We start from the raw sequence: 15096 nt of genomic DNA, 5'->3' as shown, positions 1-15096 counted from the left end.
ACAGTGTAATTTAGTTGCTTATCATTTTGTTTCCACTTTAAGATTAAACAAATCTTTCCCTGGTAATTCACTGACTTCTCTTCAGCTTCTCTTCTCTCACTCAAGAAGGAGACTTGGTAGTGGATGGTGTAGAAGAAGACATATGCTTCCAAGCTGACTACTCAGGTGAGATATATCCCAGCCTTGCTGTTGGGCATAACTTAAACCTTACTTGCATGTTTAAGCATCCAGCAGTTATTTTCCTTTCTACTACACACTCTTAATAGGAATTCAGGAGCTTTCTCTGCCACACCTGGGCCTTAGGGAGCCACCTTTTGCTTCTCAACACTGTTAACAATCCATCCGACTCCAGTTTACTTTATGACTACTTGTGCCTTTACGTCCTGTTAATTATTATTTACAGCCCTAAGCAGGTTTGCTAATACTGATCCCGTATTAGGTCATAATGACACCACATTAGCCAACACCACGATAATGATACCATAAGAATGATTGTAATGGTACCATATTAACTAATAATGATACCAGAATCTTCCAAAAAGGATGTGGGATTTAACCTCTTTATCACAGCCCACTAATTTGCAGCCTCCCATTGCTACAAGCTTTCTCATAACCAAAAAGAATGCACATATGCAGGAGGAACAGCTCTGATTGACCGCAAAAGGCAAATGCTTACTTTGTAATAATGAAAATTTCTCCATTTGTTTGAGTAGGATGAGCCTGGGGGACACCCGCCAGCGGTAAAACCTGATAGATTTCATTAGTGCAACCCCACATATATTTCAGAAAAACCATTTGAGGAGAATTTCAATACAGTATCTTAATTTTGCACTTCATCACTATGATTTAATTGCAAATGAGCACCTCTGTACATAAGTGCAGTAAGTTTATGCAAGTTCAGTACCTGTTCAGCAACACAATGTCAAGTTCATTTATGTAATTTCATAACACTCCCTTGTTTATCTTCAAAGTAACTTTTGGGTTTTTAAAAATGACAAACATTAAAGTGCATTGATTTTTCATTGTTTTGTGACTGGCATGCTTTCCGTATTTCTCCCTGGGCAAGCAAGTAGGATAAATATGACAGTCAGTTCCAATGTCATTTAAAGTCACTTTCTGGGGAATTTCACTTTCAGATCTCACAGGCTAGCAGACTGCAATAAAATGGCAATTGTTCACATGCTTTACTAATGCATATGATTGTTGAAGTGAAAGAAGTTAAACAAAACATAAACTGAAAGCCTGTTCATTCAAGTTCTTAGCTGGTGTATAAAGTGAGAACAGCATCAAACCTCATTACAGCAAAGGCACAAAACCCGACTGACTGCATGTTTAGCTGATAGCAGATTTCCTCCATTGCCTGAGCATGATTCTGATTCCGCTAAGTGGAACTGGGAGTGCTCTGGCTGTGTTTGCCAACGAGCCCACTCGTTGTTTGTTTGCCAACGAGCACTGGGCCTACTGGAACGGGACTGGGCCCTCACTGGGCCATCTGCCCATCCGTGTGCACAGATGGCACCAGAGCACCACAACATGGCCTCAGTGATTCAACTCAGGCTGTGTAAAATAGTGTTTTTTACTGGACACTGCAGTATCTAGGGCAGTCAAATGACATTGCGACTGGGCCCTTCCCTGTCTCCCAGACTAACAAAGTGCAGGTGAAGACCACTGCAGACATCTATGAAGCGCCTCTGGCCTGCTGTACTTCAGTTAAGGGGAAATGGTAAGGATCCCACAAGCACAAGACACACTGACACCATACCGCCAACTCAAACCCTCAGCCTTCAGCACAGGTCAGTGGCTGCAGTCTGCCCCGTGCCAACCACCAGCCAGGTGGCTGTACGTAGGTAGGGCTGTGGGATTATCTAAGGATCTATAGGGGTATCTAGCTGGACCTCTCTTTGTCTGTCAACATGAGGAGATACCTGGCATCAGTAAGGGAAAATGCCTTACTGTGTTAGTTCTGGGTTACATGGGGTTCACTGGTGAATCCTAAGACACAGGTTAGGTGTGAGTTTAGCACCTAGTTTTGCATCTGGAAGGACTAAAGAGACATGCATACTCTGCTACACCAAAGTGTGCTGTTGGTGCTTCCAATAGTTTTAGTTATTAATTCTTCAGTGGGGCTGTATTTTAGAGCTATATGCTAGGGCCAGATATTGGGTTTAAAACAGTGTTACCGACAAGGATGGAGGGGCTGCATCTTCTAGCATTTCACCCACACAAGACATTATGATTAGCCCCATTTATTTAGTTTAAGTTAGAAAAGGTTTCACCTGAGGTTTTCTGAGCTGAATTCTGATTCCAGGAAGCGAAGGAACTGGTCTCGTCCTACTGGGTCCTTCAGCACCTCATCCATGGAGAAACCCCATCTTTTCACACGCTGCTGACTAGGTTCTTTGCTGTTTGTAGAGAGAAGGGAAAAACAGATGGAATGTGCATTTCTGCCTGCTGTCCAAGCAGCTGCTGCTGTTTCTGCTAAGCAGCAAAGGGAAGAAGATTATCAGACAAGGAGATGGTAGTGGCTTTTTCCTCAAGATTTTGTAGAAATACAAGTTAGCAAATAACATACAAAAAGAAGCTATAAAGGTCATGGGTTAATGCAATTGTGTTATCTGGGTGCTGCTTATATGGCAAAACGAGAGAGACAGTGAATGATATTATTTTCAGTGACATTTCCTGTACGTTTCACATAAAGAACAATTTCTTCTATGTCGAAGCAGAAATTTGCCAGCAGTGCTCTCTGGGCCATTGGCGAGCTCCAGAGCATCTCCTTGTGCCCCACACAGCACTGGCTGGTCACTTGGAACTGGCTTCAGATTTTCAGTTGCACATTTGCATTAAAAAAGCAGTTTCACTAAGAAGCAGAGAGGACAAGAGTTCTAAAAATGATTACTGGTTTGTGGTCTTTTATTTTTCAGTGCCTCTGATTTTTGGATGCCTGAGTCTCCAAGACTAAAAAGCACCCCCGTCCTCCCCTCCATGATAATCAGACACCATTTTGTGTCTCAGCTGGGACACTGAGATGCGGAGGCACCCAAAATGACTCACAACCTTTCTGCTACATTATTTCTTAATACAACCCCACTTACATAAGCTGTTGTTTGGATTGCCAGACATGTTGCAGAGATGCCTATGGGGAGAGGCAGTGCCTGGGAATCACAATGAGGATCCTACAAGACAGTCTGCATCAGAGTGCAATCTGGATTCACAAAGTGTTTGAAAGCTTCTGGTATGATGGCGTCATACTATGAGACAACCATTAAAACACAGCTCAGCTGCTCACATTTGTGACAGTGGAGCCATTGTAAACAGTATGTATCTATTAAACTGCATGTCTTGTCATGTCCACAGTGATTCCTAATCCTGGAGCCTTAAGGGACGGTGGCGATCTGTGCTGAAGACAAATAAGCCACAGGGGTAAATAAAATGCCCACTTTGATTTCCTCTCGGTATAAAGACTAAGCAACATTGATGGGCACGTCCTCACTCGAGGCACAGAGCGCCGGGGCTGGCTCCTCCTCTCCTGCATGAGCCAGCCTGGACATGGGGACACGAGAGCCGCGCTGCTGCACAGCTACGCACCAGCCGAGTCCAGGGAATTTCCTGCTGAACACAGGGATCAGCAGCTGCTCTGCTTGCCACTGCATAAACTGAAAAGGCCAAAGTGCTGTCTAAATCCGAAGGCTTTCCAAGGCATTTCCCCAGTGCCATGAAGGATAAACTGCAGTGGCACAGAGCTCTCCCTGCTCAGAAGCTGCCTTTGCCATCAGAAGGGAGAGGGGTTTTGTGCTCCTGAACGAGGGCTCTGCCCTCCTCACTAAGGAAACAGCCTTGCAGGCAGCACAAGGGCTACCACAGCTCCTGGGGACCATTTAATTATTCATGCAAGTTGTAACTAGATGCAGATGCATGGAGGTCTCTTACAATAGGAAATAAAATAGAAATATAGAGATGTTTGTTCTCCTGTCTCTCAACAATATATTTTCTCTTTTCATCAGCAGGAGAATCATCTTCCTTAACTCTGAAATCATAGCAGAAACCAAGCATCTACTTTATATTCCCACAAAGGTCATGACACCGGGTAAATTGTATTCCTCAGGGACACAAAAATATTTTCTGGGATTTCTGGCTACCTCAAAAGACCCGGAAGTAATGGATGCCTGGATTACCTTGTAGGTAGGGTTCCTCCAGAGAAGTATTTTGCTCGAGTTGTATCTGTTTCTAACCCTGCTAGGGAGGATGGAGAAAATGAGAGAAACTGACTGAAAAGGAAATCCAAAATACTGAATTTATGTGAAAGGAGGCATAGATTAGGGAATTGATTACCAACTTCTGTGACCTTCAAAGAAGCAGGTGACAACACCTTTCACATCCCAGATCACATGGGTTTTACACAGAGAAATAACTTGCCCTTTTCCTGGAACATCGATTCACTATGAATTGGCTCCCTTAGGCTATAAGCATCTTAAAATTTACATTATTATTCAAGTACAGAGAGAATTAGATTTGGTATTTTCAAAGATTTGCTAAAGGGAGCTCCCAGTTCAGTTCAACAATGGCAGCTCAACAGCAGGAGAAGCTGCTGAGCACTTGCAGTAGCCAGCCAAAGGATGCGTGAGTGAGCAGCAAAGGTGATAGGGAGCGTGGTGAATCACAGCATCTTGCTACACACCCAGAGCTCATCTTGCTTTAGGCTTATGCTAAAGGCCAAAGAAACCATAAGCAAGCACTATCCTGAATCAAAAGAAAGCAGGTAGTGCTTTTCAGGTACGCTGTTCTCTTGCATGCTGCTGGACACAAAAACGGGTAGACCTTACCCATGCTAACCCAATAGATCAGTTAGGCTTTGACAAACCTTAAGTTTCATCCAAGTCTGCTGTCATATAGCTGCTAGACATAGAAGCAGACGGGACAATTCCAGTCCTGCTACAAGGGCTGCAGATAGCTACTGATGGCAAGAGGCAGAGATGCTGGCTGGGTTTCTCTTGCAATAGCATCGCATGAGCAAAAGGAGATCTAAATCACAGCACTGTGGATGTTTTGTTTTTCGGAGAAACTCTCTGAGGTGCAATGCATTGGAGGTCTTACACTCTTTCCTCCTCCTTTTCATCTCCTACACTACACACCACAACAGAGACAAGCCAGTTTGTTCACTAAGGTGAGGTGAGGCCCAAACTCACTTTGTCAATCTATTACCGTTCTGACCTGCCAAGTCTCATACTTTATGTGTGAGCTGCACTGATCCGGCTCCTGTGCCTAACCTACCTCTGTGCAGTGGGTAGGGCCACTACTCCAACGCATCCTGTCCTGCCAGTGGCGTCTTGCATGGGGTCCCAGGACTTGGGGAGGAGCTGACAGCTGGCTCTCAAGGGTCCCAGGAGGTGTGCTGGAACAAGTATCTCTGAGCAGTATTGTGTATCTGTGGGCTCTCAGGGTTGAGTCCCTGCACGTCCTTGATGGGTATGAGAATACCCATTACCTGACTTACAGAGTAACGCACACCAAGTCACATGGAAGCGGAAGGGCTGTATAATCCATTGAAGAAGTAATAGAGTATAAGCTTCTGTTTAAACTTGAGCTATGTGAGTATCTGGTGAAGTTACAGATGTCCAACTTCCTATCCTGTGGGAAGAGCATACAAATAAAATTGCAAGACAACTCTAATATTACTTAAAACTGCCAATTCTTACCTCATTTCAATGTCCCACAAGGCTGCATCATCACTTATCCAGGGATTGGAAGGCTCAGCAGGAGTTATAAAGGGGTCATATTCCACATACTGCTCTGTGTAGGCTATTAAACTGACATATTGAAAAAAAATAAAAATCAGTGCCTGAATACTCAGTCACACATCAGAGCTATAGATTTTTTTTTTGTTTTGTTTTGTTTTGTTTTTCCTTGTTTGGACCATTCCGTTTCTCAGCACCCACAGGATTCCCTTTTCCCAGGGAGGGTGCATGCAAGGATTTCACCCACCATTTCACTACAGCATTTTCCTCAAGCTTGGCTCCATCAAGATGCTGACAAGAAGCCTGATGTGGCAGCAACTGAATTGATATGTTAGGACTTTGTGCAGGGAGCAACGTGACTACGAAGAATGTGTCCTCCTCTTCACTTGTTGCATGCTGCTACTGCCTCTTGCCCTTTTGTTTTTTTGCAAAGACTTCTGCACCCACTTAACTTTATGCATTGTGAATAACTCATCAAAATAGTGTCACGCACTGTAGGTAAGAATACACATACACCTGTGAAGGATCACAGTCCTGAGTGTCAGATCTTCAGCCTATAGGCTGTTTTGTCATGTTGTTATACTATTTAGCATAAAAACTCTATTGCAATATACTTCAATGGTAGTTTACAATAATTAATTTAAACATGTAGTAAATTATATAGATATTGGAAAACCACCTAGCATTTACACTAGGTTTGCTTCGTGCCTAGTTAGATAAGAAATACAGGCTCTAATCCTAAGAGCTTCCTGGGAAAAAGGCTGTGCTTGCACAGGCGACTCGGGCATTCCACTGGGGTTGGGACCTGGGGGCAATTTTACAAAAGGTAGATGGCATACATGAAAGAATCAAAAGAAATTTGTCCTTGTCTACATGTGAAATACTCCGAGGCACTTTTTCATTTTTCTGTCTCTGTCTGACAACTAATTAAATAAGTTAATTGAGTCGCACCATACTGAACAACTAATCTACTTTCACTGTGATTGTCCATGGTCACTTTACCTCTGGTCTTCCACATCTCAAAAAGGCAAGAGCACGAAAAGACCCTGTGAAACAAAGGGCCACAAAAGGCAGAAAGTTTCCCTGACCTGTTCTGCAGTAATTACTTCTTTTTGTTTGTCCTAACTCGTATCATGAGGCATTAAAATCATACACTTTTGTAACCACAGCAGGTTCCCGTTGCCCCTCAGGGCACTCAGGGCTGTCTCATCTCATTTCATTAATTACATTTCATGACTGCTGTGGGTCAAGGGTTGGAGGAGAGAGCAGCGTCCAATTTCAGGGAGCAGCAATTCCTGACACATCAATGAGAGAGAGGGTTGGTTTAAAAAAAAAAAAACAACAACAAAAAGGATCAACCAGGAGGTATCTGCTGCGAAATTTTGAATTGCTCCTAATAAAATAATCAGGCAGCATCAGAGGTGCTAAGAAAAGTACCAGCAAAAATTAAAGGGGAAAAAAAAGCTACATTAAATGAGACAAGGGAGGATTTGCTGAACACATTTTGCTGATTCAGTATAATGACAGCAGCTGAATCATTGTCTCGTTGTCTAAACGAGGCTACAGTGGGAATCCTACGGGAAAGCATTTCTGCCAAAATGCAAACCTGGACTTTTGGCCTTTCAGGTGCTGCAATGTAATTCTGGCAGAAGAGATGGTGGTTAAGAGTTCGCTGAAGGGTGCAGAGCTTGCACTGGGAACCTGACAGCCTCGCAATCAGGGGGCCCTGCTGAGCCCTCACAATAATTTTGGGAAACTATGAGAGTTAACACGGATTTGTGACAGATTTTCAACCAGGGAGCTGAGATTACTTCCGGTAGGAAGATGCTCAGGTTTTCCCAGCCATTTCTATAACGCCTCGTGTATTGGGATTGCATCAACACTACCCGATGCAGTCAAGGAAAATAGTAGGTAGAATTTATTCAGTTTTGCTCAAGAGTTGTCAAATCTCATTGCCAAATCCTACAACTGACAGCATCCAGGTCTCCCAAGTCGGGAGAAAGGATGTGGAAGAAAGATGAACTGTTTCCCAGGTGCCTGGAGCAGGTGAGGGATGCCTCTGGCCCAAAAGCTGAGCCCAGCCTGAAAAGTGCCTTAACTAGTAACAGCACCTCCTTATTCGACAGATATGCTCATGGAGTGTGCATTCAATGTTTTACATGCAGCTTTCAGGCCACACAGGTTTCATTTCAGGCAACAGATCAACTTAGGCCGTCTGAACTCATTTCCCCCCACCCATCCCCACCACTGCTGAGCCTCTTGACCCATCAGCCCATTCCCATCCCTTCCCTCCTGCTCCTTGACCACCCATCTCCAGGTTGCCCTCCCTGCTGCTTCTCATGCCAAGCCCTGCAACACTACAGCCTGGGACCCTCCAGCATTGCTGCCACCCACAGCCACTGCACAAAGAGCCCTAAGCCCTTCCAGACCAGGACAATTGTTTTTTGTCCAGTTTTATTGAAAACTAATAGATTTTTTTTTGTCATCGACATTTGTAAAGTCAGTATAACTTGAACAACAGGTTCAAGTTATATCGGTCCTGCTATGTGGACAGGACCTGATGTTCAGAAGTCAATGACTTTTAGTGAGCCCATCTTACTGAAAAAATACCTACCTAGAAAAAATTCAAGCGAAACACAACCACTTGTTTGCAAATTACCAGCCTGGAAATTATTAGTCTCTGTATATTAAGGTCAATGTAAGTAAATTCAATACAAAAATTACATTTTTTGGTAAAGGAAAAATTTATCAGAACACAACCAGAAAGCCCAAAACATAAATATGAATGTGCTATATTCAATAGAACAAAATAGCGTATGCAGGATTTCAGGAAGCCTCTGAATATTTCCTTTTCAACTGGATAAATTTTCATTTAAATTGTTAAACTTTATAAGCTACTAGGAACTTACTGTTGAGCTCTTGCTATGTAATTTGCCTAGTGTAGTGTACACATCGTAATTACAGGAGCAGGCATGGCAGAGCACAAAATTTTATAGGGTAATCTCATTTTAATTTGTTTAAATAAAAAATCTTCTGTTATTTCTCCATAAGAAATCAGCCCTTATCACACCCATCATGTTCAAGACAGTTTTACTCTAAAAGCAGTTACTGAAAACCGTGCTGATCCCCATATTTGTATCAACGATTTTACTGCAAATGTGCAAAATTTACATCTATCTGAGTAAAGGAGCAGTCATTCTCAGGAAGCTAAATTTGAGCTTGTTCTTTACTTGTTCATAGTTTCCTATCAGGACTAAATTTTCTGCAAGCCAAATTGTGCCTTGATTTGCCTCTGTGAGAAATCTACTTCTATAAAACACTACCTTGGGAAGTCCAGATACAAACCTAGTACTTTCCATAGGGTTTCATGTGAGTAAGTGAGAGCAGAAACTGGCCCTACAACCCCAGTAGGAATAAACTCCAATATGCATACAAACACCACACACAGCAAGATGCAAACACGGTACCAGTCTAACAGGAGATGAACATTCAGAGGTAACCCACAAAGGAAAAATGGATGTTTTTAAACCAAAAGAGGAAAGACTTTTCTGCAAATGAGCTCTAGGCTTGTGAAGGAGTGGGAAACAAAAGCCCTGCAATGGTTCTTTTGTGAGTCATTTCTTTTGCTTTTACAGTACAACAACATACTCATTTTTCACCTATTTTTTTCTGCCTTCAGTGGCAGAAGGGTGAATGCCAAGTGTCAGTGGTCAGCAGACAGGCAGTATGGTTGGGCAATGAGAGAGAAGGATTTGCTGCACAGGAATGGGACCAGCCTTTGTGTGTTCCGGCCCACTTGCTGTTTCTGGAAACGCCAGTTTTGAGATGAGGAAGTAATGGGAAATAATGAAAATAGCAACACTTACCTTTCTGCTACTTTGGACATCTTTAAACAATGCCTGTCTATCTGCAGATTCAGAAAAGTTATCTGAGGAGAGAGATGACAAGGACATTAAGAATCCAGGAGCTCCACAGCATGCATTGATCATATCCCAACACGCTATTGATTTCTCATTCCAAAGAGCTTGAAAGTAACTCAGAAAGAAATGAGACCCTTCCCTAGGTAGTAGAAGCAGCTTATTAGCTGCTTCCATGAGGAGGCTCCATTTCACGTGGCAAAGTCCCTAAGGGGAGCTTCCCAAGAAATATTTAAAAGTAGGAAAGGCACATAGCTGGAGCTGAGGTTCCTAGATAACTCAGGGTGCAATGTGATCCTCATTTTATACGAGACACTTTCATCTCTCTAACCAAGAAAGTCATGGTTTTACAGTACACCTGTACTGTGCTATAAAATAGTTCTTCACAGTGCTCTGCAGCCTACATTGCCTACAATGGAAAAAGCTCAAGAAATGTAGTGTTCAGACTTAGTTCAGAAGATGACCCTAAAACTGGCAGCCTAAGAAACACGTCTAACGCTGCCTTTACTAAAATGCTGACCCATCGAATCTTGTCCATAGTTCAGTGAGTGCTGTTTGCTTCAGTAAAGCAATTTTGAGGAAGAGCTCCCTGACAAGGGGCAAGAACACACAAGTTGGCTGGCCGTTCCTCAGAGTGATTCTCAGTTTTCATTCTTCACAGTGATTTTTCCCAGTTCCCCGAAAGCTTCGACAGTACAGCCTGTAACAGTCACACACTGAAAGATGCTTTACCTTGCCCACCCCCAGCCTGTGCTTTGGGCACGCTGTTTTCTTCCCTAGCCTTTGTCGATGTCCACTTTTCTGACATCCTCGGTGATCTGGAAAGTAATCTGTCTACTCGCCCACAGACATAGTAACACTAGAGTCAAAGGTCAGTACTGCCCACAACATGTATCATCACATCACTGCACAATTAATATGCATCTTTAAATACTTACTGCTTTACATAAAGCACATGAAGATCAAGCACAGTTAAAAAAAAAACAATCAGTTTTACTGATTTCTCAATAACATTAATGCTCCATCCCGCCGGTAACAGTTGTCTGACTTTTCTAGATGCACTCAGTCTCAAGAGAGTTGCCACATAGCCATATTCTTACCTGTTTCCGGAAATCCTCTTTCGTAGTTTTGCGTACAGGTTGGGAGGGTATGTGTACGGGGCTTTGGGGCTGAGACTCCTCTGTAACCCCATACACTGACTGCAGGGAACCAGTAAACAGAAGAGATTATGGCCTTTTTCCCTGTTATGCAATGAGGAGAATTGCAGTACGCAAAACAGTAAGATAACAAGCCAACAATTTCCTACTGTTTATTTTCATGCAGGTCAACAATCATTCAGCCTGGAGCAAAACTGACAGATCTGACTGCGCTGCAGATGCCTGCACTTGGGACATCTGCAGGCATGCCAGCAGGATGCTTGGGGCTTCCTGCACAGCCTGCTTTCCAGCAAAACTCTCTCACCTGAGACCTTCCCATTATGTGTGAGGTGGCTGATCTGTGCTACTGCAACCTATAGGTCTGTTTCACAGTAAGTAGAGAAAGATTTATCTTAAATATTAAGATGCAGATGATAATTTTTAGGAGCTCTGAGGGCTGCAGCTGCCAATATTTGCTGGATGAAACCTGGGAATGATCACCGTGGTGAAGCAAGTGGAGAAAGAAAGCACTAGAACACAATCAGAGGGCACTTTCTTCCATTTGGTTGAATTTCTTGTCACAAAACTACTACACATCTGGATAACCTACAGACTGACTTGTAGCCATTTGTTTTCTGGACAGAGACTTGCACTGAAAGTAATACCAACTACCCTGTCATTCAGTATGTCTGCTTTTTATTTAATGTTCAAAAGAGACGTGAATAGCTCTTCTGCAACTTAACTACCAAAGCAAGTTAGGAATCTGGTGTCACCTCCAGAACCAATATATACATACAAGAGCTAAGACCTGCTGGAAGTCAAAGGCACCCAAGCTGCTAACGTTCAAGCCTTTGAAATGATTAAGACAGGTAAACAGCTCTGAAAAACCTGTGCCCAAATAACTTCTGAAAAATGGTACCTAGGCACTTTTGCCAATTGACTTTAGTTTTATGGGAGTGCAAAGCCAGCAGACATTTGGGGCACAGAGCTTCTTATACCCTTCTCAGCTTTGCCAGTCACTCGGTCTGTACCTCTCTGTTGGTAAAATTGCAATAGTAAATTCACCAATTAGATCAAAAATGAACTGATGCTTGCAAACCACTTTTCGTTTCTATTATGGAAATCTGATATACTATAGGTGTCAAGTGTGATTTACATTAAAAATAAAGAAAACCAGAAACTCAAACTGACCTTTTTAACCTTCTGTGGGTTTTTCATACGACGACACTTTCTAATGTCCATTTCTGTGGTGTTTACACAACCTGGCTGAAAAGAGACGGTTAAAAAAAGTGGTTATCATATTACTTTTTTGTGTTTACAATGTACATGCTACCTTACCTTTCTAAAATATACAGTTAGATCTTGTCTGGAAGCCTTTCCTTAAGTTTGCATCCCATAAATTATGCTTGCTAAACAAGAGAGTGCATATACCCAAAGTTGGCATCTCAGCATCAAATCCATTTGCTCATAACTTTGGCACTAAGAGGAAATACCTCAGCTAAGAGTAGAGCTTTTTCTAGGAAGCCTGTGCCAAACCGGGTAAGCTGCTTTTCTTTCACATGTACAAAAAACATCTTCAAAACTTCACATTTATCGTATATTTCTAAGTCAATAATTCCATGCATGCACAAACCTAAAATGTCTGTAATAATCTTGTAGCAACTTGTTTTGAATTGTGAGGAAAACCCATGTGGTGACTTTAAAGGCAATATCTTTGTGCAATTCATGGCACAGTGTTTACTAGTATTAAAACTTTCCTGTCAAAACCTGGAAAGCCTCATCATTTAAAAAGAGCTTTACCACAGGCCTGTGCACATCCCAGAATGCTCTCTCCTGGCTGTCCAAAATTTTCCTTTCTGTTTTATCCTTTTTCCTGTCGATTCTGAAAACAAAAGCATAAACATGAGTCACCACACAACGACTGTTTTCTTCCTTGTTATATTTCCTAGCTGGGGTTTTTAACTCACAAGAAATGTTTAGAAAACCACATTTTTTGGTATAGAAATGTCACACGCTGTCTTGCAAGAACATGTGTCATGAACGAAATATGTTACTGATGCTTACTCCAATATGTATCAAGAAAAAATTTCCTATTAAGATGGAAAATTTAGCTTAACATCTGTTTTTTTTCTCCATATTGTGAGGAAAATGCCCTTTCCTGACACTCTATCCCCAGACCTGGAAGTTCACATTTGGCTTTGGCTCTGCCAACACCACCTGGTCTGCACCTCTCGGCACCTCTTTACTCCAGGTGTAGGCCCGCCTTGGTAGGCTCTGTTGCACCCAGTGGCACCACTGCTATGACCACAGACTCCTAGGGGGCAGCTATCTGAGGCATCACCAGCAGCGACAGCACAGGCAGCGCTTGTGGCCACCCTCCTTGGGGATTCCAACAGACTGGCTCTGCCTGTCCTGGTGCTGGCAGAGGACAGGGTGCCAGCACCAAGGGACAGGAGCCGAACTTGCCGCATGGCGCCGTGCAAGCCAGCACTCATCTGAAGACACGTGATTGCGTTGGCACGGGCGTAACTCGGTAATTTCAGCCCTGATGCAGCCAGTACATCAGCTCACTCAAAGCGCACACATCAAAGGCCACTGGAGGTTGTTCAAAGCAGCTGCTCCCCTACCTCTCAGCGGCATCTAGCAATTCACATCTGGTGCTCTGCTCTACACGTGAGCACAGCAAAATCACCACCAGCTTGCAAAACCCGCCTGCAGAGAGACTAGATGAGACACGGGAGGAGGAACTGCCCTCGCCTCCAGAGCAGACTTGAGAAGCTGACAGTGTTCCTGTGCCGCCTTCCTGCACCGCTGCCACCGGGCATAATGAAAGCAGCGAGGGCAAAAAAACCCACGCAATCTAGAATTTCTGACCATCAGGTTCTCCCCTCTCCTGTTTTTCTTGTGGAGGAGCACAGCTGAGTCTGTGCTAGAAACGTATCGGATAGGAAATGGGGGACAGAAACTGAAGTTTCTGAGCACCCCTTCCCTCCCCACTAAAACCTTGAGTCCTCCACAGCTGTGTGTCCCTCTCTGAAAAAGATGAGATGAGAAAGCAGCTCTGCATGAGCTCTGTCCCCACACAAAAGACAGAACAGCCACCAGACAGCAGTCACTGTACTGAGCTGAGTAGCAAGCACAGGCACCCAACCCAAAACCACTTCTTCTGAGCAGCCTTCGTGCCTAACCAAAGAGGAAGATGAAGCCTTCTGCCAGCATCACACTGCAGAGCACACATGAACCAGAGAGACTCTTCAGAGGCTTCAAGAATTGTCTACATGGGTGCTTTGTGCTAGACGCAGGTTCTTGGCTCCTGTCCCCAAACTTACTGATAACTCAGTGTTCCACATTTCAAATTATGGTAAAGACGCAACATACCTAGATGCTCTGTGGCTGCAGTTTTTGAGCACTACAACAAGTTTCCCTCAGAAGGTGTTTTGCTTTGAAAATACTGTGTTGTCATTGATGTTCTCCTCACTTTGTGCTGTCCCTCATTTAGTGTGTACAACCTGAAGGTTGGTATATGAGTGGAAATCCTGTGTGCAAACAAAGATGTGGGAGCGAGAGCAGAGCTTGATAACCAGAGAAAGGTTTCCAGGTGTTTTTGTTTTCTCTTTTAATTAATTTGCTGCCATGCATTACACCGTGAATTCCAACCCAACTTTTCTTCATGAAAAAATGAATAAGTAACGGTGACCACATAAAAAAAATCAGAATTTAAATTTCTTTCTTAGGTGATCATTTATGCTGTAGACAGAGTACAGAATTGTTTTGACTTAGATTTTTTTTCCTCTTGACAACAAACCTTTACGTAACTGAAAGTACAATTACTATTGTAACTTCTAATTTTCTCTTCTAAACAGAATGCTGGTATTCTGTTCAGAAAAAAAAATCCCTTAATTACCTTGTTATTTTGAGGATAATTATCATGTGCTTAAATAGTGTGTAATTACAAGATGATTAAGGAAAGAATTAATCAAAATTCCAACGAGTTAATCAAAGATAGAGACCGATCCCTCAGCCACACCCTCAAGAAATAATATTCCTTAACTTTTTAGCATCTGATGCTGAAAATGCAAGTTCTTTCTAGTGATACAGACTGTCAGTACTGGTGTTCTGATGTCCTCTTCTTCATCAACCTTTCGATTTTACTGGTGACAATTATACGTACAAAATGGACGCAGGGGCTTTTAAGTACACTAGTCTAGAAACCCTGGACCATACCCATTTTGCAGCACTAATTAAAACACGCTAAAAACATTGAACTGTTTTCAGAAAGATGTGAAAAAATGTGGGTTTCAATTATATGTG

The 15096-nt window shown here is 42.9% G+C and overlaps 1 protein-coding gene across 22 annotated transcripts in view; it reads right to left on the bottom strand.

The window, feature by feature from the left end:
- The window catches only part of RGS6 (regulator of G protein signaling 6), a 278204-nt gene that overhangs the window by 49683 nt on the left and 213425 nt on the right, over positions 1-15096 (bottom strand). For all 22 annotated transcript variants that reach the window (XM_083839322.1, XM_083839323.1, XM_083839327.1 and 19 more), the window contains 6 exons: positions 12586-12667; positions 11977-12051; positions 10750-10848; positions 9599-9660; positions 5694-5804; positions 2277-2402 (listed from right to left, as the gene is read on the bottom strand). In XM_083839322.1, the coding sequence (XP_083695448.1) occupies positions 2277-2402; positions 5694-5804; positions 9599-9660; positions 10750-10848; positions 11977-12051; positions 12586-12667 (555 nt within the window). The remainder of the gene's footprint in view (positions 1-2276; positions 2403-5693; positions 5805-9598; positions 9661-10749; positions 10849-11976; positions 12052-12585; positions 12668-15096) is intronic.

The sequence above is a fragment of the Anser anser genome, assembly GCF_964211835.1.
Source record: "Anser anser genome assembly, chromosome: 5".
In the NCBI taxonomy this organism is placed as follows: domain Eukaryota; kingdom Metazoa; phylum Chordata; class Aves; order Anseriformes; family Anatidae; genus Anser; species Anser anser.
Note: the sequence above shows the minus strand (reverse complement) of the source record. Positions and strands in the feature narration are given on the sequence as shown.